Source organism: Cucurbita maxima, unplaced genomic scaffold, assembly GCF_002738345.1.
Source record: "Cucurbita maxima cultivar Rimu unplaced genomic scaffold, Cmax_1.0 Cma_Scf00048, whole genome shotgun sequence".
In the NCBI taxonomy this organism is placed as follows: domain Eukaryota; kingdom Viridiplantae; phylum Streptophyta; class Magnoliopsida; order Cucurbitales; family Cucurbitaceae; genus Cucurbita; species Cucurbita maxima.
The window spans coordinates 595299-619256 of NW_019272064.1; the positions used below are offsets into that span (position 1 = coordinate 595299).

Here is a 23958-nt window from a genome sequence, read left to right on the forward strand (position 1 = left end):
GTGTAGATTAGGGGGCGGAGGAGGCTTTTATAGGACGGCGACGGCGACGTATGAGGCGCCATTTGTGGATAAACTGTTCGTTTCTGACTGCTTCCACACCCATGTAGATGCCTCTAGACCAAACCACCGCTCTCTAGAAGTTTGCAGAATGATCTCAACACGTGGCACGTGGCCTACGTTCTTCCTTTTTTTTTTTTCTTTGTAAAATATAAATTAACAAAAATACTCATTTTTAACTTTAAACAAATTTGAAAATATTTTATTTTATTTTAAAAACCATCTGAAATTTTTAAATAAATTTTAAAAATACTCTTCTAACTTTATCGTTATCAATAGGTTTTAAAAAAATAATCTTAATGTTTCAAAATTAACCTTAAAAAATTTTTAGACAATTTATGCGATGTTGATAGATGATTTTCGTCTATATATTAACCGTATAAATTTCTACGAACTTTTAAATAAAAATAGTGTTAATGCTATGATAAATGATTGTCGGTAGAAATTTTTGTGAAAAAGAAAGGTTAATATTACGTTTAAAATTTAAGAGTTTTAATAAAGAATAACTACCAATTTTTTTTAATTATTATCTTAACTATTTCATATAAATTTTATTATTAACCTAATTGTTTATCACTAATATTTATTTAATTTTAATACTACTTTTTATTAATGTTTTGATGGATAATTATATTTTTATCAATTAAGTTATACGGCAATATATGAAATAATACTCATTTTAATTTCTTGTAAATTTTATATAAAAAAGTTGTTAAACAAATATAATATTTAATTCTGAAATATTAATTATTTTTCATATTAAAATTCGATCTTCAATATTAAATTTTGATTTTACCTAAATTAAATAGAAATATCTCTATTTTCTTAAATAATTATACCTAAATTAAATAGAGATTTTGCAGACCAAATATGTTAAAAACTTCTGTAAGTTTCGTAGTTGACTCAGAGTCAACAGTCAAGTAGTCAACCAAGTCTTAAAAATATTTATTTATTTTAATATATATATATATATATATATATATATATATATATTAATAAACAAAATACTCATTCGTTTAACAATTAATGATAATATATTAATAAAATTCTTAACAAAATTTTAATTTATCGATATTTTTTAATAAAAAAAATATTTATTAAATAGTTCCTCGCATTATTGAAACGGTCGTCAGAGACTTTTCAAACCAGATTTGTTTGGTCTGTAATCAATACCAGGTTGACGATTGACTTACAGTCAACTGTCTTTTTTTTCTTTTTCTTATTATTATTTTTTTTAATGAAATTTCTCAATAAATTTATTAAAGATATAATGCGATTATAAATTATAAATACTAGCTAAGTCACCATATGATAAAAATATTTTACGATATAAATATAAAGTTTAAGATTAAATTAATAGATGAAATATTTTATTTAATCTATTATTTTAAATTAGAGATTATAATTTTGTAACCATAGTCATAGTTATAGCTCGTGAATTACTATTTTAAACAATAGTTTATCATTGGACCTGAGAGTATGACCAGCCACATTGAGATTTAGACACGACCCAAACTCAGACTATTAAAGATATTTAGTAATAAATTATAGTTTACTATATATATCATATTTGATATTTTATTATAAGGTAAATATAGACAAATATATAGATATTTGTTTGATATATTTCTATTTTTTCATATCGTTGTAATTTATTTCATTATAAATAAGAGAACTTTCACACAATTTAAACAATCATTGTCACAGACTCTACAAACGGTCCATTAAATGGATGGTGCAAAGGCTAGAAATTTAAAACACATTGATTCCACTCATTTTCGTCCTTTGCTTCAAGGCTTATCGGTCGGTGTGATTCATACTCGATCTAAATAAAAAGAAATAAAAATTTATGAAATTTCTAGGAAATGAGTTTGACAAGACAATTCTTCCATCTTCCTTTATTTAAAGCAACGAAGCTCACCACCTCAGCCTCACAAGCAACAATTATGGCTTCCAACAACATAATATTCTTCCTCCTCTCTCTCCTTCTCCTACAGGTGGTTTCCGCCGTTGATTACACAGTCACCAGCAACGCCGGTGGTACTCCCGGCGGCGACCGCTTCGACACCCAAATTGGAGCGGATTACTGCCGTCAAACACTGATAGAAGCCAGTGGCTTTATCTGGAGCATTTTCCGTCAAAGCACCGACGCCGACCGGAAAAATGTGCAGAGTGTCAGCCTGTTGATCGACCGAGATTACAACGGAGTGGCGTTTGCTAGCGACAACCGAATTCACGTTAGTGCTAATTACATCGCCGGCATCAACGGGGACGTGAAGAGGGAGGTAACAGGTATAAAGCTACCCCTAATTGAACTCCCACCAAACATGAAAATTCATTAATTAAGAATTGAGAAACAGAAATGGGATCGGAATCGGAAGTTCAATTTCATTAACTTTTACCATGAAAATAATATAAAATATATTAATAATTAAGAAAAAAAATTATATATAATATATTGCATAACTAAACTTTATATCTTAAATAAAAAATTTCTTGATATATTTCAGGAGTATTGTACCATGAAATGGTGCATGTCTGGCAATGGGATGGAAACGGGGCGACGCCGGGGTGGCTGATTGAAGGGTTCGCCGATTACATACGACTGAAAGCGGGGTACATTCCGGGGCACTGGGTTCAGCCCGGAGGCGGGAGAAGTTGGGAGGAAGGGTACGACAAGACGGCGAGATTTCTGGACTATTTGGAGACGCGGCGGAGCGGGTTCGTGTCGGAGCTGAATCGGATGCTCAGAAATGGGTACTCTCCCGATTACTTTGTGCAGTTGCAGGGGAAGCCAGTGGCTCAGCTGTGGGCGGAGTACAAGGCGGCGTTTGGGAATTGAAGGATGTGGTGGTTGAGTATTAGAAATAAAGGGTAAGTTTTTAAATTGGAATAAAAAAGAATGGGTTTGTTACCCTTGTGTGGTAGTTTGTGTAATTTTTATTCTAGTCGCTACTAATGTCTCATGGTCCGTGTTTCAAACGAAATACTAGAATTAAAAAATAAAACAAATACAAAGAAAAATAATTTAAAACGATGAAATGCAAGAAAAATTAAGACTAGAAATCTAAATATGCATCTATCCTATGTCGTAGTCTGTATTTGCGATGACGTCGTCATTTATACATGAGCGTCTTGCCTTTACCTGAATAATGATGTGACACACAACTTTAGTAAATACTCAGTAAGTGACCCCACCATAGAAGTCATGCTAAATTCAATCGTATGCAATCATGTTTTAAGGACCTATCTTTATCTCATCTCCTATTAGCGGTGGCCTCCAATTTCGAACTATTATGGATGTGTAGTACTTTTCTACCTACGATCCACATGTGCAAGTGTGAATCTTCAGGGGGCTTGCACACCCCATGGACTCTCTCTGTCAAGCTAGTTGTCTGTAACGACGTCTAGAGGTTAGTGGAACCCCTGGTGTCATGCTCCCCATGATCATCGTGCTCATCATACTGTGAGCGTCCGCACTCATCATCTCTAAGGGAAGTATTCAATGTTTATGTACATACAACATGCATGAGGTCCCTCTAATTCTCATCTTAACATCTCTTCTGACATAACTCTCTAGTCTTATCTCTTTGTTACATTAAGTAACACATGGTCGTTTGATATTTATATTAATATCATTTCCATGCTCTTAAGGTTGTGTCCTAGATCGATCTCTCGACATAATGCAATATGACACTCATCATCATATAACATGCTTAATATGAAAAACATCAACATATTAAGATAAAAGTAATGCAATCATCATACTCATCATCATAATATCATTAAGTGCATCAAACATATCATGTACTTCATACATCAAAATATATAAATTATGCACATTATCATGCAGCTCAAACATCATAACTTATACATCATCATACATCGTAAATACAACGGTAACACATGCAATTTCTAGCCTATCTTAAAGGAAGGTCACTTACTTGGTTGACTTTGGTCGAAGTACTCCCGATGCTATTGAAAAAGTATAACAGCGACATTATTATTATTATTTGATATAAGTTTTGAAGAAAGAAAATGTTCAAAGGTGTTTGAAAAAGTCAACATGTTCAAAGGTGCTTGAAAATGTCAACACGTTTTTTTTTTTCTTCCATAAGCTCCGACAACACAATCAAAACAAAATTTAAAATATTGAAGAAAATTACAAAGACGTGCAAACAATATTTAATTTTAATTAATCATTTGTAATTAGTATTTAATTATTTTGCCGTACTCCGCCTTGCACTCCGCCCAAAGCTCGTCGGCCGTCGCGGCCATCAGCTCCACAAAGTAATCTTCGCTGTAACCATTTCTCATTTTCCGGTTAAGCTCCGCCACGAACCCACTCCCCAACCCCTCCAAATACTCCATAAACCTCGCCGTCACCCCTCCGCCGCCCTCATCCCACCTCTCACCATCTCCCGCCGCCGCTCACTCTCCTGGGACAAACCCGGATTTCAGCATCACGAATTCCGCCACCCCTTCGATAAGCCCGGCCGGCGCCTCACCGTTTCCAGTCCACTGCCACACTTTTCCCAGCTCCTGGTACAAAATTCCGGCGAATTCGCTCCTCAGGTCGCCGGATATTCAACGATGTAGTTTGCGGCGATGAATATGTCAGTGCCGGAAGTGTAGGAAACGACTTCGTTTTCGGCGTCGATGATGAGGCGGATTTTGTGGACAGTTTATGTCAGCGTTGACGTGTTTAAGAATGTTTGATTAATCCATTCAGAATGTTATCTTATTTATAATCAAATAAATTGGAAGATATAGAAATAATAATAAATGAAAATAAAAATAAATAGAAAAATATTGATAATAAGACAAATATCTAATATTTGTCTTATAATAAAATATAAAATATAATATATATGGTAAATTATAATTTATTCCTAAATATCCTTAACACCCCACCGCAAGTTAAGCGTCGAATTTAAACGAACGTGAAGCTTGAATCTAAAAAATTCAAAGAGGTTGAGAAACACTTTTCGTGAAGATATCAACAACCTGGTTCAGAGGAGGCGTAGAGAAACAATTTCTTGGCCATCAAAGATTGCAGAGGGATCGCCGCTCAGCGGTGATGCTGCCTTGGCTTCGGCGAGAATATGTCTAACCCATGAAGAGGGATTGTCACTTAGCGACGATGTTGTCTTGGCTCTAGTGAGAATATGTCTAACCTCAAGAAGTAGAAAGGGAAACCTAGAGCAAGGGACAAAGACAATGTTGAAGTCGGAAGAGGAGAGTCGCCATATTGGGCGAAGGAGCCAATTTTGGCCAGAAGGGCACTCGGAAGAGTTGCCACATTGGGCGAAGGAGCCAATTTTGGCAGGAAGGGCAGCGGCAACTTGGTTGGCGAATAGGTCAGTGCGGCACCCAGATTACAAAGGTAAATCTCTGCAAAAGGTTGATGGGCTTGTCGAGATTCCGTATATTTATGAAAAGAACACTGATAAGAATCCTGAGATTAGGGTTTTTGGGAAGAATGAAGGGTTGATTGGGAAGAAAATGAGGGAGACTATATTGGCCAAGGGAAAAACCGATTGGGTTGGAAAAGGTGAGGTTGTATGACTAAAGGTGATTTGGAGGTCAATAGGGTGGAGCTGAAGAGTAATTAATCGGCTCCGCCTGCGGCAGCCATGAAGACTGCCCCTGCGGCGTCAAAGCCACCAGGGGTGGTGAAGAAGAAGATTAGAGGATTAAAAAACCATTGAAAAGAAATGATCTCGGTTGAATATTATCTTATTTATAATCAAATAAATTACAAAGATATGAAAATAACACTAAATGAATCTATTAATTTATTACTAAATATCCTTATCACGGTTGGAATATTTTAAAGATAAAATCGGTAGCAATTTTTTTTTGAGTATTCTCTGCGTTAGAATTTTCGATTTCGAGGTTCAAACGAGTGCCGCCCGCGGTGTTTCCGGCGGCATTGGTGACGGAGACTCCGCTAGTTTGTGAGTTTTATGGAGGATAGAGTTATAAGGAAAGCTAGGAAGATTAGATTGTGGGAAGCCATGAAATTTGATTTATGAATGATTTTCTCTTCGGAGAAGACGATGATGTTTATATGGGAACCTGCAAGAGGCAAATTGGTCATTGGACAAATGGTCGATTTTGATTGATTAGATTTATTTGAGCTAGCTAATCCTTTTTCGTGATCCTGACTCATTAGGTCTGTAACGGTCCAGACTCACCGTTAGCTTTGGGTTTTCCCTAAAAACTTTAAAACGCGTCTAGAGAAAGTTTTTCACACCCTTATAAAATGTTTAAAACGCGTCTAGAGAAAGTTTTTCACACCCTTATAAAATGTGTATCGTTTCCTCACTGACCAATGTGAGATATCATAATCCATCCACTTCAGGGCCCAGCGTATTCGCACTCATTTCTTTCTCTAATCGATGTACCCTTATAAAATGTGTATCGTTTCCTCACTGACCAATGTGAGATATCATAATCCATCCACTTCAGGGCCCAGCGTATTCGCACTCATTTCTTTCTCTAATCGATGTGGAACCACCACCAAATCCACCCCATTCGGCGTTCAGTGTACTTACTGGCACACCGCCTCGTGTCTACCCTCTTTGGAGAACAACTCCCTCGTTGACACATTGCTCGGTGTCTAGATATGATACCATTTGTAACGCCCAAGCCCCACCGCTAGCATATATTGTCCTTTTTGGGGTTTCCCTTTCGGACTTCCCCTCAAGGCTTTAAAACGCGTTTGATAATGAAAGGTTTCCACACCCTTATAAAGGGTGTTTCGTTCTCCTCCCCAACCAATGTGGGATATCACAGGATTGACCTCGTAACTATATTATCTAATAGTGGTTTTGAAAATTACACTCTTTTTAATGACGGTACGTTGTGGGGATGGACTCTACTGATGATCTTACCTTGAGAAGCAGGGTCTATACGTGTGTTTTATTGGTTGAAAGATGATAGATTGGAGTTGCACATATCCTATGAGTCTATGAGGCCCTAAAAACTACCTAATCGACGCACTAAGTGGCTATGAATTTATATGACCATCAAGCTACTAGCTATTGTAGGCTACCAAAGAGCCAATAAAACGTGATATGAACCACGACCAAAGAATTTTCATACCTCAAGGTCCAATTACAAGGACGAGAGCCAAGAAGCTACAACAAATATTATACAGTTATATTCAAGCTATGGTGAGCTCATCAAAGAAAATTTTAGAAGACGTTGGAGACCTCCCTTATATGTTATGCAAAGTTGAGCTTCAAGAAAGAGATGAATTAAATGCACTTTAAGTTGCATTTAATGAACTCCGTTGAATTTATAAAACTAGTCAAAGGTGACTAATAACCACATTTTATTAATTGCATTATTTAATTATAGTTTAATTATTTGTTTGTCATATTTAAGCTAGGAGTTAAGGTTATATTGTAAACCACGTATGTTACTATATTCCACCATTAACTAGCCATTTTAATATGGAGCTTATACGAGTGTTTCTCATTTACTAGCCCATTTAATTTGATAGTTATGTATCACACAGGTTAATGTTGTAAAAGCTATATAAAGCCTTATTTTCTTTTATTAGACATCAGATTTTGGAATTAAAAATATAATTTCTATTTTACCTTTGTTGAGAGCTAAACTTTGTAAATTTTTGTGTTTAGAACTTGCATGTAGAGTCATTCAAGTGGTATTGATCAAACCTCTTGTGGAGTAATTCGAATCACGAGTTAGAAACGAGTTTTCTTTACTCTTGATCTTGATCATTAAGGTAATCCGTTCCACCTTGGGTTGATTTCCATATAAAAACGATTCAAATGTGGCTGTCGGTAAGTCTTATATATGAACTAGGAGTTTATTGACAAGAATTAGAGAAATATAGATAAATTAGTTAGAATATCGTGAAAAATTCCATTATAATAAATGAAACATCAAAACTCTATAGAGCGAACAAAGAAAATAGCCTTAAAGGAACACCCATCACTAGAAGCGGTTTATGATACTGCACGAGTGATAACTCGAGCTAGATCTCGAACTTGTGATCGAAATCAATAAATTTAAGATTTGTCAAATAAAACCTAGAACCTTTCATTATTTCATTAAAATATTAAAATTCAACAAAAATAATAAATTGTGATTATTTAAATGGGTATGGTTTTTTTTTTTTTTTAATCTTAAATTATAAATAAATATTTGTTAAGATTGAGATTTCATTAGTTGGAACTATTTATTCAAATAAAAATAAAAATATAAATATAAATATAAAGGCCGGTAGGTTTATTCCAAACAAAATATAAATATAAAGGCCGGTATGGTAATAATATAAAATTATTTGATATTAATTATAAACAAATCCGTTGTAGTCTAGTTGGTCAGGATATTCGGCTCTCACCCGAAAGACCCGGGTTCAAATCCCGGCAACGGAAATTCTTTTTGTTTTTCAAATTTCATTTTGTTGCCTCTTCCTTTTATTTATTTTTCAAATTTCGAAAATGAATAAACGATAATTACCGCTAAACTAAGCTCATATTGAGTATGTTATTTATTTAGCACTATAATTTTTAAAACTTGTAAATATTTTGTATTTGTTTATTAATATTATAAAAAATAATTTTTTTGACTAATTCTTTTCCAAGACTTTGATTTCCATATCTAATATTTAAAGACGTTTTATTTAAAAAGTTTGATAATAATTTTTTTAATTACTTTTCCAAATCCACGTAATCAAAAGGAAAGTCTTTTATTCCACGTCAGCGTTTTTAGTGGGCCATGGCAAGACTAGTCAACAGCTGATCATTCTTATTTAAACCAGCCAAGCTGCTAGCTAAGCTTCATAAACAACCATGGCTTCCAACAAGATCATCTTCTTCCTTTTTTCCTCTCTCTTCCTCCTGCAGGCTGTTTCTGCCGTTGAGTACATCGTCACGAACGACGCGATCGGAACTCCTGGCGGTATCCGCTTCGACAACGAAATCGGAGCAGATTACAGCCGGCAGATATTGGCAGCTGCCACTGATTTTATTTGGACCATTTTCCGGCAAAGCTCCGATGCTGATCGGAAGAATGTGCAGAAGGTCAGCCTGTTCATCGATAGAGACTATGATGGAGTGGCGTTTGCTAGCAACGACGAGATTCATGTCGGTGCAGACTATATTGCTAACTATGGCGGAGACTTGAAGAAGGAAATAACAGGTATTAATATATTTTAATTTCATGTCTAATAAATTTGTTTTTTTAATTTTTAAATTTTTCTTTAAAAATGTTAAATTAAACTTTTAAAATTTTTAAATATTTTAAGAATTTATTAAATATAAAATATTTTTTTTTGACAAAAATATTCCTAAATTTTAGATTTGGACTTATTTTTAAAAATTTGATAATAATTTTACATTAAAAAATTAAAAAATATCCTTAAATTTTCACAAACTAAAAATATTAAAATTAATTAATATTTTATTTAAAAATACACTTGATTCTAAAATTTCAAAAATATTATTATCTTTAAAATAAAATTTTATTATACCTTTAAACTTAAAAAAAAAATTAAAAATAACTTTACTTATGAAAACGTTATTAATAAGTTTTAAAAGTACCCATAAATAATTTTTACTATTAATATATTTAAAATTGAAGAAAAAATGATTTATAAAAGGTAAATAAATAGTTTACGTCCATTTATAAGATGTATATAGATAATTTTCATTCACGAATTAAATATTTTAAATAAATGTTCGAGGAGGTAAATATTATTTTTGAGAATTCAATGTATATTTTTTATTTTTTAATTTAAAAAAATAACGTGTATTAGTGAAATTTTCTAAAAATAAATTTTAAAAAATAAATTTATAAAAGATTAAAGATATTTTTGAAACAAAATAAAAATTATTTCCATCCAAAATTAATTAATAATAATAATAATAATAATAATATATATATATATATATATATATATTTTTTTTTTTTTTTTTTGAGGACAGGAGTGCTATACCACGAAATGACCCATATTTGGCAATGGAATGGGAACCCAAGTTCACCGGGCGGGCTGATCGAAGGGATCGCGGACTACGTACGGCTGAAGTCGGGGTATATTCCGGGGCACTGGGTGGGGCCGGGCGGCGGGAGTAGGTGGGACCAAGGCTACGACGTGACGGCGAGATTTTTGGACTATTTAGAGGGGCTGAGAAGTGGGTTCGTTGCAGAGCTGAACCGGTGGCTCAAAAATGGCTACTCCGCCGATTACTTCCTGCAGTTGCTCGGAAAGCCGGTGGATCAGCTCTGGGCAGATTACAAGGCGGCGTTCCGAAATTAGAACTCTTTTTTTAATTAATTAATCAATTATTGCTTATTAACATATTCCATATTATGTATGCAACACTTTTATAATAAAATAACTCAGAAGGCTAATTTGGTAATTTTATCATGAATTTAATATTATATCACATGCCAGCACGAATATTAATTTTTATAAATTATATATATATTAAAAATAATTTTTAATGCTAAAAGTCTATGAATATATTTTTAACCGGTATTAGTAGTAAAAATATATTTTTAATTTTTTTAAAATGTAGACCGTTATATTTTGAAATACGAATGAAAATTTAAGAGTATTTTTTAAACGAAATAATAACTCTTTCCATCCAAAATTAATAATAGAATATATATTTTTTGAAATACCTTTACTAAAAGTTTAAGATAGTTTTTAAATTATAATGATTTTTTATCAAATATTTATTATAAATTATTTTAATATTTAATTTCACGGTTACGACTCCTTTCATCACAAAAGCAAGTCTTTAAAACTCATAAGAGAAATTATAAATAAATAAATAAATAAATAAATATATATATATATATATATATATATATAATTAGACTGGAATAAGAGAAATTAAAAAATTAAAATTAAAAAAAATATAAAAAATATATATATATATTAAAAATAATTTTACTTAAAAAAAAAAGTAATTTTTCCAATTATCTTGTTTTGTATTTCCACGTGTCATATAAATATCGACGTTCAATTTGCCGCCTCATTTTAAACGCTACTCTACGTTTCCTTCCGCGGCACTCTTTGCTTCCACAGGAGCGATGAATTCTGGTTCGTCTCGCTCGGCTAATTCCTCCGCCCAGAGATCCAAGCGAATTCTCGACAATTCTTCTCCGTCGAGCCCTTCCAGTAGCGGTGCCAACAAGAAGAAACGGATCGACCAGAAAACCCTAGGCGTCGCATGGGGAGCCAATTCCAGTTCTTCCTCTCGCTCCTCTCGCAAATCGCCCTTTCCAGATTTCGGAAGGTTTTTTTTTTCCTCTCTTTGCTTTCACATGTTCGAATTGTTAGATTGGGAGATGGCGGTAATTTGAATTTCACCTTTGCACTTTACTTGGAAGCAAGTTTGGTTAGTTGAATCATATATCTTGTAACGGATGTTCTACATGAATTTTTAAGTGAATTTTGGAGTGTTGGAGGGCCGTTATCAAATTGATGCTCTATCGGATTATAATTGAATTCGCTTAGCTTCTTAACTGTTGTTGAGGATTTTTTGGTATGACGTGATTAAAACTTATATAGTGTCTTTATCAAATTTTCTCCCTCAAGATCTTTTTTCTGAACACAGCTATATGGTAGAAAAGAACAGAAAACTGCACAATCAGTTTAACGTTGACGCTTCAAGTGCTTCACATAGTGGTACGAACTCCGCAAATCAAATATTTCAGGGCGTTTCTATATTTGTCGACGGTTTCACGATTCCTTCAAGTCAGGTAGTCTATCTAATAATTTTAAGTTGAGCCGTGAATGTAAAGTAAAACTACCAAGAAGTATGAGTTTCAATTTACAATTTTACACTTGTTTTTTTCAGTTTTTTTAGCAATTTTTAAATCTTTCCTTTGAGAAGGAATGCTCGTGAAAGTTATGTAGAAAACTTTAGACTTTACAAGTTATAACCTTTTTAGGCCTGTCCTTATCTATTATTATTTTCAATTAGCATGATAATCTTGTTGAGCGTTTTGTGGGCAATTGTTACTGACAACAAGTTAAATTCAGGAATTGCGGGGTTATATGTTGAAGTATGGTGGCAGATTTGAGAATTATTTTTCAAGACGTAGTGTTTCTCATATAATTTGCAGCAATTTACCGGATAGTAAAGTAAAGAATCTCAGGTTTGGTTCGTGATGTCTTCATTGTAAAAAAAAAAAAATTATAGTAGTCTTGTTTTGGTGAAGAATTAAGATAAAACTCTTTTTGGTTATAATTCAGGTCCTTCAGCCGTGGACTTCCAGTTGTAAAACCCACATGGATCTTGGATTCTGTTGCTTCTAATAAGCTATTAAGTTGTAAGTTATTGCATTGCTTTTATTTGTGATACGTAAATTTAATTAGTGAATAAATGCTTCAGGAATACATTAGAAAGTATTTAATACCAGGTTGTTGGCACTTGAACAACATCAAAGCTATTTCATTTGTCCCGAAAAAAAAAAACAAAAGGGTCTCAAATAGAGATGCAAATTAATCTTTCCACCCGACAGCTGAAATGGATCACATTTTTTCTGTATAACTTTGTCCCAATAACCGAAAAGGTCTTAAAGAGAAATGCAGACTAATTTTTGCGCCTGTTAGCTGATATGGATATCATTTGTCTGTTTCTAGGGGTTCCTTACCAACTTGATCAGCTTGTAAGTAATCAACCAAGATTATCAGCATTCTTTTCTATGAAAAAAGGTCCGATGTTGGAGAAACGCAAAATGTGCATGACTACTGAAAATAAATATGGAACAGAGGATTCAATGTCCCTGGTGGCTGTGAATTTAAAGGATTCACGGTCTGAAGTGAATGAATTGATAGAATCTAGAGTAGAGATGCATTCCGACTCTGAAATGAATCTTCAAGATAATGCAGATACTGAACTGAATGAGAAGCCAAGTGATGATTTAAAGGCTGGCGAATTAAAGGATACAAGTATATCTGATGTAGATGAATCTATTGAATATGTACCACAAATCTGTGAAAGTTTTGAGATGCTTCCTCGAAAGAATGCTGATGTAGAAGTAAAGAAAGAGCCAAGCAATGAAAAATGTAATTATGCAGATGAAGAACCAGGAATTGTTGATGCGGGTCAGAGCAGTGAAGAAAATATATCTAGTTTGCATGGTTTGTCTAAGTCAACTCACAATGATAGCACCAATAATTATCATAGCGATGGATCATCAAGTTCTTTGGTGGCTGGGTCTTCTAAGCTGCGGCATTCAAATTTTGGGAAGGCAGATTTTGTGGAAAGTTATTTCAAGGTACTTTAGGTTATGCAGAGGTTTTTTCCTGCAGAGTGTCTTATTTGATAGTGTTTGTCTTACCTACTATACTTTCATCCATGTCTTCTAAATCTCAACATGTATCAATAGAGGGCTGTTGAACTAGGTCCAACCAGGTGCCTTAGTGAAAAATCAGATGGAGTAGAAAAACTATAGGCCTTGTTTCTAGTATTTATATTGTTTCATTACAGTTTGATTTTAACTTTTCACTTTTCCCATTTCATAGACTAAATTTCCTTTTTCAATCTGCAGAAGTCTAGGCTGCATTTCATTGGAACTTGGAGAAATCGTTACTATAAGCGTTTTCCACGATCAGCTAGTGGGTCCAATTCCGTAACTTCTCATATCAGTGGTTCTTCCCATTATCAGTCTGCCACTATTATCCACGTTGACATGGTAATTTTTTAGCAATATTGGTCCTTCAATATCTGTATTTTTGCTCTTTACCAAGAATTACTTGATTGAACTGGGGAGTTATTTTTTATTCATCATTATATTTTCGTTAATTCATTTTGAAGTATACTAATACCAGTATGCTGCTGCCTCAGGACTGTTTTTTTGTCTCAGTGGTTATTCGAAACAGTCCACAATTTAAGGATAAACCTGTAGCTGTGTGCCACTCCGATAATCCGAAAGGAACTGCAGAAATATCATCTGCAAACTACCCAGCTCGAGGTTATGGTTGGTCTTCTAGTTCTCTATATATAATCTATAACTCAAATCTAAGGCTTTTCTATAGTATCAATTGATTCTCTCTTTACCCATGTTTATCAAGGAGTCAGAGCGGGAATGTTTGTTAGAGATGCGAAAGCTCTTTGTCCCCAACTTGTTATTTTTCCATATGACTTCAAGTCCTATGAGGAGGTAAGTGATTGGCCATCCACTGGGTTGGGATTTGTCAATCAGTTTGCTTATGGAAGATGAAAATCATATTCTACTTCTGACATCTTTCACATACAACGGTTTTTTTGGCATCTGTGGAAATATGCAGGTAGCCGATCAGTTCTACGACATATTGCATAAGCACTGTGAGAAAGTGCAGGTCTGTTTCAGATAGCATTTCTTGTTTGCAATTCAATGTGATTTGCTTTGTTAACGTCCCAATGCATGTCAAATGCAGGCTGTAAGTTGTGATGAAGCATTTTTGGATATCTCAGGCACAGACAAGGTAGATCCTGAGGTTTTGGCTTCAAAAATAAGAAAAGAAATTTTTGATACAACTGGATGTACTGCAAGTGCTGGAATATCTACAAATATGTTAATGGCTCGCCTTGCTACCAGAACTGCAAAACCTGATGGTCAGTGTTACATTCCTTCGGAGAAGGTAGGTGCTAGGAATTCTTGCAATAAACCTTTATTTGATCAATCCGTCATTCCTTACAACACTATGATTCAATTCTTGTTGGATTATTCATTTTGATGTCTAGAATGTTGTGTCATGTATTTTTGTCTTATGAATCACTTCACTATCTTTATGTGCAATCTTGAAGGTAAAGGGATTGTTCTTTTCAATTTTTTCTTGGTATAGTTATCTCAGATATTGTTTGTTTTTTTATTTTTAATATCAAGGGATGAAACTTTGAGAAAATGAAAGAGACTGATGCTCAAAAACACATACTCTACAAGGGAGTGAAAACAAAACGTAATATTAAAAGAACCAATATAGAGACTCAACGAAGAACAAAATACAAAAAAGAATCTCCCACAACTAGCAGAGAAAGGAAACAAAATATAACAGAGGAACAGAACAAAGAAAATCTATTTCTTTTGTATATTATTCAAGTTATACTTCCTTTTATTGTCGAGAAGAATGTATATAAGTTGTTCTTTTTACTCATTCCCTTTCGTTTTTCTAGGGTGATGATTATTTAGATCCGCTTCCCATTAAGGATCTTCCCGGAATAGGGCGTGCCTTGGAGGAGAAGTTGAAGAAAAGAAGTGTATTTACTTGTGGTCAGCTGCGTATGATATCCAAGGTGGCTCATGACTTGTTTGTTTGGTTACTCGAGGCTTACATTAATGTCAAGGAATTTAGCTTTCTTTAATTCTAGACATATCTAATATTTTTTTTGAGTTAGTTGCAATTTTCAAGATGATGTGCCATTAAACCTGTAAACATGTGTCATACACATACTCCTTTCTATTACGTTTCCTATTTTTTTTAAAAAAACATAATCTGACATTGACTAAAAGTGGTAAAAGACTCAGTAAAGGCAACAACTACATAAGTATAATGCTTTTGATGTAGAATCCAAAAGTAATTATGCGGGCATAGGCCCAAAATGAATAAACCTCATACCATTATAGAAATATCGAGATGCTTCGCTGTCCTAACTAGTGGAAACTTTGGACTTAACCCTATTGATGGAATTATCAAGTGCCATACAAAAGAGTGATGAGTGTCAGAGATGTAGTCATAGAGGATCGTGAAAAAAATCTTGTATGTCAAATAAAAAATAGTTGTCTCAACAATGTGGTTTGTGGTAACTACCATGGGTTGGCCTAAAGGTTATTGAGACTAGGGAAAAAGTGAAAGAACTTAGAGGGAATGAATTCAAACTCCATGTGGGGATATTAAAATCCTACAAATTTCTTGTCAACCACATGTCCACATATTGTAGGGTTAGGTGGTTTGTTTTGTGAGTTTAGTTTGGATGTGTGGAAACTGATTGGATATAAATATAAATCAATGCGTCTCATGTTAACTGTAATCTATTTATAAATCTATGTGATTCATTTTAGTGTATTACCAAACAAACACTCTACTCTGATAGAAATATTGTTGAAGAGAGGCTGGATAGATCTTTATTGGAGGGGAGGATTGTTGAGGATGCAACAAAGAGTAGTTGGTGTGACAAAGATGAGAGGATTATTTCATGATGTGATTTGTAGTTGATCCCTTCCAACATATAGGCTTGGGAGAGAAGTGGACTTGGAATGTGATAGTTGCGTAAATGTATTGATGAAAATTGTTATAAAAAGAGGTAATGTCTTTAATTTAATGTGATGATTTTGAAAATATTTTATACGTAGAAGATAACTGATTTAGTATTGCATACCATTTGTTTGTATGTTATTACTATCGTTTTCTGTTAATGTTAGGATGTAGGGCGTCAATTCTGGCACTTGTTTTTATCTTCTCTAGAAGACTTGTGTATTTAGGCGCTCCTACTTTGACATGCATATGTTGTCCAGCATGGCAGAGGGGTAGGAATTGTTGTCTTTCCCTGTCTTGTTTAATTGTGGCCTGGCGTGAGCTAATGCTAAAAAATTGTATTAATTCTCTCCTGGAACTTTTTTCTATTATTGTTGTACTGATTAGCAGTTACTCCTCAGTAGTGTCTCCGTAATGGATTTGCTGGTGGGTGGAGATTGATGTAGGGTTGCATGTAGAGGTCCATTTACATTCTAGAGAGTTTAGTTGTGGCTATGCTACGACTAAGTTATTTTGCTGAGTTTGTTTCTCAAACTAAGTTATTTAGAACGTTTACTTAATTTACTCTCGACATGTCCAGGATTCTCTTCAGAAAGACTTTGGATTGAAAACAGGGGAGATGCTATGGAATTATAGTCGGGGGGTGGACAATCGTGCAGTTGGGTTGATCCAGGTTTGACAGAAACAAAATAACCACATAATTTTTCTTTAACTTCCAAGTGTTGTTTTGCTGATGTGAATTCGAATTTATTTTGTTTTGTTTTCTTTTAGCTCTTTTGTTTTGTTTTCTTTGTTTAAATACAATAATAAATATATTCCTGCATTCGATTATACTGTACTGAATATACTAAAACCATTCAAAATCTTCACTCTAGGGTAGACAACGCAAACTATCATTGTGATTTGCGTTGTAAAATGATAAAGACATTATAATATGTCTATATAAATAGGATTTTATTAGTCTTTTGGTGTCATTTTACTATTGGTTTAGGGCTTCTATATGTGCCCATTAATGTTGCTTCCTGAACTATTGTAAACTTTGACAAAGTCCTTTTGACATAAATCATGATAAAGATGCATTATTTTGTCTCACTACCACCTTTATATTTTCCAAATAAGATTATCTCCGAACTGTGGCCTAGTTTTGCTGTCTAGACTTTCTTACATTGTCTCATAATTTCATATTTTTCATGTTTACCCTGCTTATGGTTCAGGAAAGCAAATCCATAGGAGCTGAAGTGAATTGGGGTGTTCGGTTCAAGGACTTTAAAGATGTGGGTAACGTAAAGGGTTGCGTGTTTACACATTTTAGACGAAGAAATACATATGAACGAATTAATAACTAATACTTTAGCTATTACAGTGTCAATGCTTTCTCTCGAACCTTTGTAAGGAGGTTTCATTACGATTGCATGGATGTGGAGTGCAGGGACGCACCTTTACCCTCAAGGTAGATTCTCTTTCTTTTGTATTCAGTAAGAAATATTATTGAGTTATTGTTCCTTCAAGATATGGATGAGATTTTTCCTTCTCCATTTATGAGAAAGTGCTATTAGCAATTCTTTTATGTGATGTATTGATTTAGATAAAAAAACGAAGGAAAGATGCCGATGAACCGACAAAGTATATGGGCTGTGGAGATTGTGAAAACCTGAGCCACTCGTTGACGGTATAGTTGTCTGACAAATACCTCCCATTCCCTTTTCATGAATGGATTAGGTTCTATCACCATGTTCATGCTATTGTATAATGCTTGTTTATTAATTATGTGAACTTTGGCTTCTAAAGTTTTAAGTTTTTTATTGTACTAGGTTCCTGATGCCACTGATGACCTGGAAATTCTTCAGAGGATTGCAAAGCAGCTTTTTGGGTTTTTTGTCATAGGTAAACTAGGCGTAATTATGATTTTTCAGTTAATAGTAACATTTCTGCTTGCCATCCTGAACCACAGTGTCATTAATATATTATATTGTTTCAGCAACATTTCTAACATTAAGTTGGCATAAAAGTAATACCGTTGGCTTCTTTCCCCATATATTTTAAATACTTTCTAGTTTTCCTTACCTTCTGGACTGAAAGATGTGCCTTTTTTAATTGAGTTAAATACATATTATTTTCTTTATGAATCTCTATGTTATCCTATTTTGTCATGTAGATGTCAAAGAAATTCGTGGTATTGGTTTACAAGTTTCGAAGCTTCAAAATGTGGATATCTCTAAGCAAGGTAAGTTCGTTATGATTTTCAGATACTATTGATGTTGCTTCTGTGGAAATGAAAATATGTATGAATAATGAAGAGAACTAGAGGGGACCTCGATGGATGAAAACAATTTCAGTGAGCAAATCAGAAACTATTTTAACGAAGAATATTGAAAAAGGGTGCTTTTGGGGAGTGATCCCTCAGTGGTGGACATTGGTTTTGTTAGGAAAAGGAATAATAATCCTTCACGTTGAGACACAAGATCATGTTACTTCCCTCATAAATAGTCAACTTTATCGAGATCTATAATGGATGTGTTACTGTAGTAACCGAGAAGATCTTTCAGAAATTTTTGGGGAAAATCTTTGACGCAGTCCAAAGAGTTCAACACAGGAAATTCATCATCAACCCTTTCCTTTTAGTCAAAGCCTTATTGAAATGTACAGTGGAGGATAATGCTTGGTTGCTTTGTTTGAATAAACGATGTTCCTGAAACCAGGAAAGTGAATTCAAAATTTTATTGAATATTGATAACTTGCTGAATAAGAAAATACTGCAAAATGCTCCAAGTAGTATAGGAAAGTTTTCTACACACCCATTTATTAGATCAACATGAAATCGCTTTGAAAGCTGCGATCCATTTATTAACATCTTCATTCCGACACTCCTTCACTAAGCTGTAATTTCTAGATAGGCAGTGAGGGGCTACTGATATCTAATTATATATCTTCCTAGAATCTAATATATGATCCACTCGAATTTTGAAAGAAGTATCCATTTCATATTTAAAAGAGAAGTAATTAAACAAATGCTTGCAATTTGCAAAAGAAAATAAGGAATTCTTTGCCAAATTTTTATGTATACATTTAATTAAATAATAGGTGGATTATTTTTGGGCCGTTACCTTTTGGCACTTTTTTTTTTTTGGTGGAAAAATTGGTTTCATGTGAGTGTGTTTTCTTCTGAAGGGATGAAAAGAAATTCTTTGGACGCATGGCTTCATTCGTCTGGAACGACAAATGTGGAAAATAGTACTGGTCCTTTGGTAAAGGAAAGGGCTAATATAGGTACGGGAGTTCATTTTCCAATGGTCTTTATTTCTTCTCTTTTTTACTTTTAGGATTGATGTACTTCTGTTCTTTTCCACTGAATCGACTCTTTTAAGTTGAAGCAATGATTGGCGGGAATCATGCTAGCTCAACAGCTGTATTTTTCTTTTCTTTTTCCTCCTGTGACATATTGATATGTTAGTGATAGTAATACTATCTGATTCCATGAGATAGGTGGTGGTTAGGGTCACAATCGCACTTGTGTGGCAGTAGGATAGCGATTGTGCGGCACTTGTTCTAATCCATGAATGAACAAGTCAACCATGTGAAATTTGGACTTTGCAAACAATATTGGCGTATGCTTGAGTCTCAGGTCACGTTTGAGAGAAATGTTTTAGAAAACGTGAGCGATAAAGAAACCAATGTTATAAACTAAAAGGAAGTAGGCAACAACAACGGCTTTGATAGCATATAACCTAGGTAGGAAGATTTGACAACTAGTCACATCCCCCTATAGTACATTTTTGGGATATTTTAGCCCTGGTAGGTGTAAACATAGTTTGGGTGACCGGTCATACACTCCCGTATTGACACAAATAATAGTAAAGGCCTATCTAGCATGAAAGCAAGTAAAAGGAGTTTGGAACGGGCATGCGGTTATGGGCAACACGTCCTGGACAAGCATGACCGAGACATTTGACATGCGGCTATAGGCACCCCGTCTTAGACAAGCATGACCGTGATAATTAGCATAGCTCTTCTAGTCATAAGGATTAGTACTTGCTTACCTCGTGAGCAGTTCAACCCTAGGAATGATCCTAGAAATCTTGTTGTGAGGCATCAGTATTTCTATATTTGCATGTAAGAACTAGGAATTGAGATCAGAAAATAACATGCAAATATGGAAATGCTGATGCCTCACAACAAGATTCCTAGCATCATTCCTAGGCTTTTCTATTTTGTCTTCTTTACTTGCTCTAGAAGTGTCCCTACAGGGTTCCATGTATGGATGTGTGCTCATGTGACGCATATAATCTGTGTACCTTAGTTCTCACGTGTTTATTACTTGTCATACTTCGTTCGTTTATGTATTCTAGTTAAATTAGGAGCCACATTTAACCTCGTCATTCATTTCAAATCTTCGGAAAAGGAACGACACCTTTTCCTAAGCATTTATGACCACTATCCCTATACTGATCTTTTGCATACGACTCTTTAAATTGTTTTAAAGGTGAAGCTTCATTCTTACTTTGTTATAATAATCTTTACAGATAGTGAGAAACAGTGTGACTCTGGAGCTTTAGTTCAGTTATCTGCTGATCCTACAAGCCATCTGATTCAGATGGAGAATAACCAGCTCCACTGTGAATCTTTGAACCCTGTTACTGCTCCACCTCTGTGCAATCTGGATATTGGAGTTATAGGGAGCCTACCTCCTGAACTCTTTTCAGAGTTAAATGAAATCTATGGTGGAAAACTAGATGATCTCCTAGCTAAAAGCAGATATAAAAGTGAAGCTTTCTCGTCTTCTTTAAGGGTTTCGTCTCTAGGACCAGGAGAAGGTGAAATTTATCTATGGAGTAGCTTATTGTTCGGTTTTTGTAACTGATAAAGTTGCTGATTTTTTTTTCTCCCTTTTCTACTGTCAATCAAATGAAGGTGATAGACTTACTATATCAGATGTCCAAGAAAACAAAACACAGTTGGAAAATAAGGTATTATTTAATGGACACTTTGGAATATATCTCATATTTTTCGTGTGCTATCATTCAGTATTTAACAATTATGCTACAAGTTGATTATGCCTATTTTTTTGTTGTTTCACTCTTTTTTTAATCTGAATGAACAGTTTACTGGGGTGAGAGAAACACCCTTCAATTCATTCATGTACTTATGTGCTTTTTGTTGTTTTTGGTCCTGTGCAGCACATTGTTGAACGTTCCCCACCTGCACAGATTTCTGGGGAAGGATTGTGCAATGTGGTGACTCCTATACCTGCCTCTGGATCTCATAGAATTGATTTACTACCTTCATCTCTAAGTCAAGTAGATCCGTCAGTATTACAAGAGCTACCTGAACCACTGAGGGATGACATACTTAAGCAACTCCCAGCACACAGGGGAAAAGAGCTTTCTCTAGAACATTCAGTAAAAATTCATCACGAATCTTGTGATGCCACTGCCAGTACGTCTGGCTCAATAGACTCTTTCACGGAGAATGGTCTTTGGTCTGGGAACCCTCCTCTATGGGTTGATAAGTTTAAAGCCAGTAATTGCTTGATATTACAATTTCTTGCAGAGACGTATACAGAATCGGGGTCACCCAAAAATCTGTATGGGATTTTGCTGAGGACTTTATCTAAATCTTGGCATCCTCCAGTTCCGGAATCTGATGGTTGGGATGGTGCTATTTATGGTTTATGTGAACTTCTTAAGCAGTACTTTAAGTTAAAGATAGAGTTGGACATCGAGGAGACCTATGCTTGTTTTCGTCTTCTTAAGAGGTAATTTTGTATGTTTGTTGAGATGACCTGGTGATGCAGGCTTGAAATTTTGTGCCTCTGTTTCAAGTGGTCTTGCGTTGCTATCTGGTTTTATGATATTTATCATCCACCCTTTTTATTCTTCTTTTCTGGAATTTTAGACATGACCATGCTGATATAATGTTGGAATTACATCAGTTCTAGTCTTCATTGTGTTATCCTTTGTTTTTGTCTCAGGTTAGCGATGAAATCCCAGGTTTTTCTGGAAGTCTTCAACATTATCAATCCTTACCTTCAGGTTATTGCCTTAAAATGCTAATTGAGATCTTTGTTTCTTTTTTTTGATAAAAAGCCAATTTTCATTGAGAAAAAAATGAAAGAACATACAAAAAAACAAGCTCACAAAAGGAAACACCCTAGAGAAAAGGGTGTTTATCCAAAGTATTGATTCTTCCATAGATAACCTACCAGACATAGAGCTTCACCTTCCGAATGGAAGCAAGATCTATGGGAAGAACCCTCAGGGACTAGGGCTCCAAATATACAGTTCTCTTATCCCGTCTAAGTTCAAAGTTCCCCAATAAAGAAAGGATAGTCATAACCTCTGTCGTTCCCTTTTGGACAAAGAACGACGGAACTCGAATGAAGGGGAGAGAACTCCCAGAATGAATCAAGACATCAATCACACAACGATTTTTCAGTTTTAAATCAATGGTTTTTCATGTCAATAGTGCCCCTTTTTAGTTTTTGGTATCGTGCTTGAAAATGAATGAGTAGAGATGTATGGTTAACCAACATGTAGATTAGGTGATTCTCATTCTGCATTTGTGGGCAAGTGGAAGTGAATCAAGGCCTTTTAGAGTTTTACTAGATCCGCACACAAGACACTCACTAGCAAACAAAATTATAATTAGTGACCAGGCATTAACACAAAAGATTCTTTCATACATAATTTAACAGGCTAAATTATGTAGCTATAACATCTTTGTTTCTCTATTGAAGTTGTTAATTTTTTTCTGGACTCATTCTCATTGCACTTCAAATCATCAGGGAGCGGTCAATGAATTCTACGGCGGAAGTTTGAAGGGTAAGATGCTTTCAATAATTCAGTGACGCATATTACAACTTTCATCATTTAACAATCTTTAAACAAGTAATGTCTGTCGTTAACAATATACTTCAAATTGAATCATCAAGAAACTATTTTTGCTTTATCTAAATCCTATGACTTGAATGGATTGAAGTCTTACTTGTTCTTACAATTGTATGAAGTATAGGTTAAATGTTCATAGGATAGGTGATGAAGTTAAGCTGTGGAGAACAAAGTATCTGCTTCTTCAGAAATTTCCTTTGGCATGGTAGTAAAGACAGGCCCAGGCGGTTCCCATCTCACTAAATGAAAACAAGGTGGTCTGGGTATTTGTAGATTAAAACACAACAATCTCAAGCCCTTCTAGCAAAGTGGATATGGCGCTTCCAAGCTGAAAAAGTGGCACTTTGAGAAGAACTATTGCTGCCAAATATGGTACCTTCCACTTAACTTTTTCATTGGTGTAAGGTCCAGAAATTTGGGAAATATAAATGTTGGGTGGTCAGTCTAATGGCGGTAAACAAAATCACCCCCGAGTGTCTGGCCCATAGAGTATTGTGACTTTCTTAGATGAGCTTCTTCCTCAATTTTCTCGTTCTCTGGACATACAGTTTGTTTCCTTTTGTCAGTCGAAATTCCCTCTTTGCGTTCATCTAGATCGAGTGTGCGCGTTATTGTGCGATTCTAACGGATGTGGAGATATATCCCAGGTCCAACAAGATGGAAAACCGTGTTAGAATGAGGAATGAAAGAGGAGATGATACACGTGTTAAATATCAAATTTTAATTTATTTTTTTTGTAAATGATGTTGAATATTATATTATATTTTTATTATGAAATAAATTATT

The 23958-nt window shown here is 34.6% G+C and overlaps 3 protein-coding genes and 1 non-coding gene across 6 annotated transcripts; all 4 read left to right on the forward strand.

Moving 5' to 3' along the window:
* Positions 1-1971: 1971 nt before the first annotated feature.
* On the forward strand, positions 1972-10755 carry LOC111470953. 2 transcript variants are annotated; one of them, XR_002715147.1, is made up of 3 exons: positions 1972-2349; positions 2568-2981; positions 10745-10755. XR_002715147.1 is itself a non-coding variant. In XM_023116615.1 (2 exons), exons 1-2 carry the CDS (start codon positions 2004-2006, stop codon positions 2897-2899), a joined length of 678 nt encoding a protein of 225 aa, XP_022972383.1. In that variant the 5' UTR covers positions 1972-2003; the 3' UTR covers positions 2900-3094. The 2 variants fall into 2 exon arrangements, 1 of the variants encoding a protein (XP_022972383.1); XM_023116615.1 differs by lacking the exon at positions 10745-10755 and having other exon boundaries at positions 2568-3094.
* TRNAE-CUC lies at positions 8399-8471 on the forward strand. The gene has a single exon. It is a non-coding gene; the product is annotated as a tRNA-Glu (tRNA).
* LOC111470952 lies at positions 8889-10457 on the forward strand. The gene is made up of 2 exons (XM_023116614.1): positions 8889-9237; positions 10023-10457. The coding sequence occupies exons 1-2, from the start codon at positions 8889-8891 to the stop codon at positions 10352-10354; spliced, it is 681 nt and encodes a 226-aa protein (XP_022972382.1). The 3' UTR covers positions 10355-10457.
* A 349-nt stretch (positions 10756-11104) lies between the features above and the next one.
* LOC111471029 (DNA repair protein REV1) lies at positions 11105-23765 on the forward strand. 2 transcript variants are annotated; one of them, XM_023116708.1, is made up of 24 exons: positions 11105-11342; positions 11664-11808; positions 12092-12207; positions 12305-12381; positions 12695-13332; positions 13606-13749; positions 13902-14034; positions 14129-14217; positions 14345-14395; positions 14474-14677; positions 15210-15329; positions 16869-16961; positions 17503-17562; positions 17652-17738; positions 17874-17957; positions 18100-18172; positions 18444-18512; positions 19457-19555; positions 20809-21099; positions 21197-21252; positions 21463-22040; positions 22257-22317; positions 23070-23106; positions 23297-23765. In XM_023116708.1, the coding sequence occupies exons 1-24, from the start codon at positions 11137-11139 to the stop codon at positions 23299-23301; spliced, it is 3516 nt and encodes a 1171-aa protein (XP_022972476.1). In that variant the 5' UTR covers positions 11105-11136; the 3' UTR covers positions 23302-23765. The 2 variants fall into 2 exon arrangements, with proteins under 2 accessions (XP_022972476.1, XP_022972477.1); XM_023116709.1 differs by having other exon boundaries at positions 23312-23765.
* Positions 23766-23958: the final 193 nt, after the last annotated feature.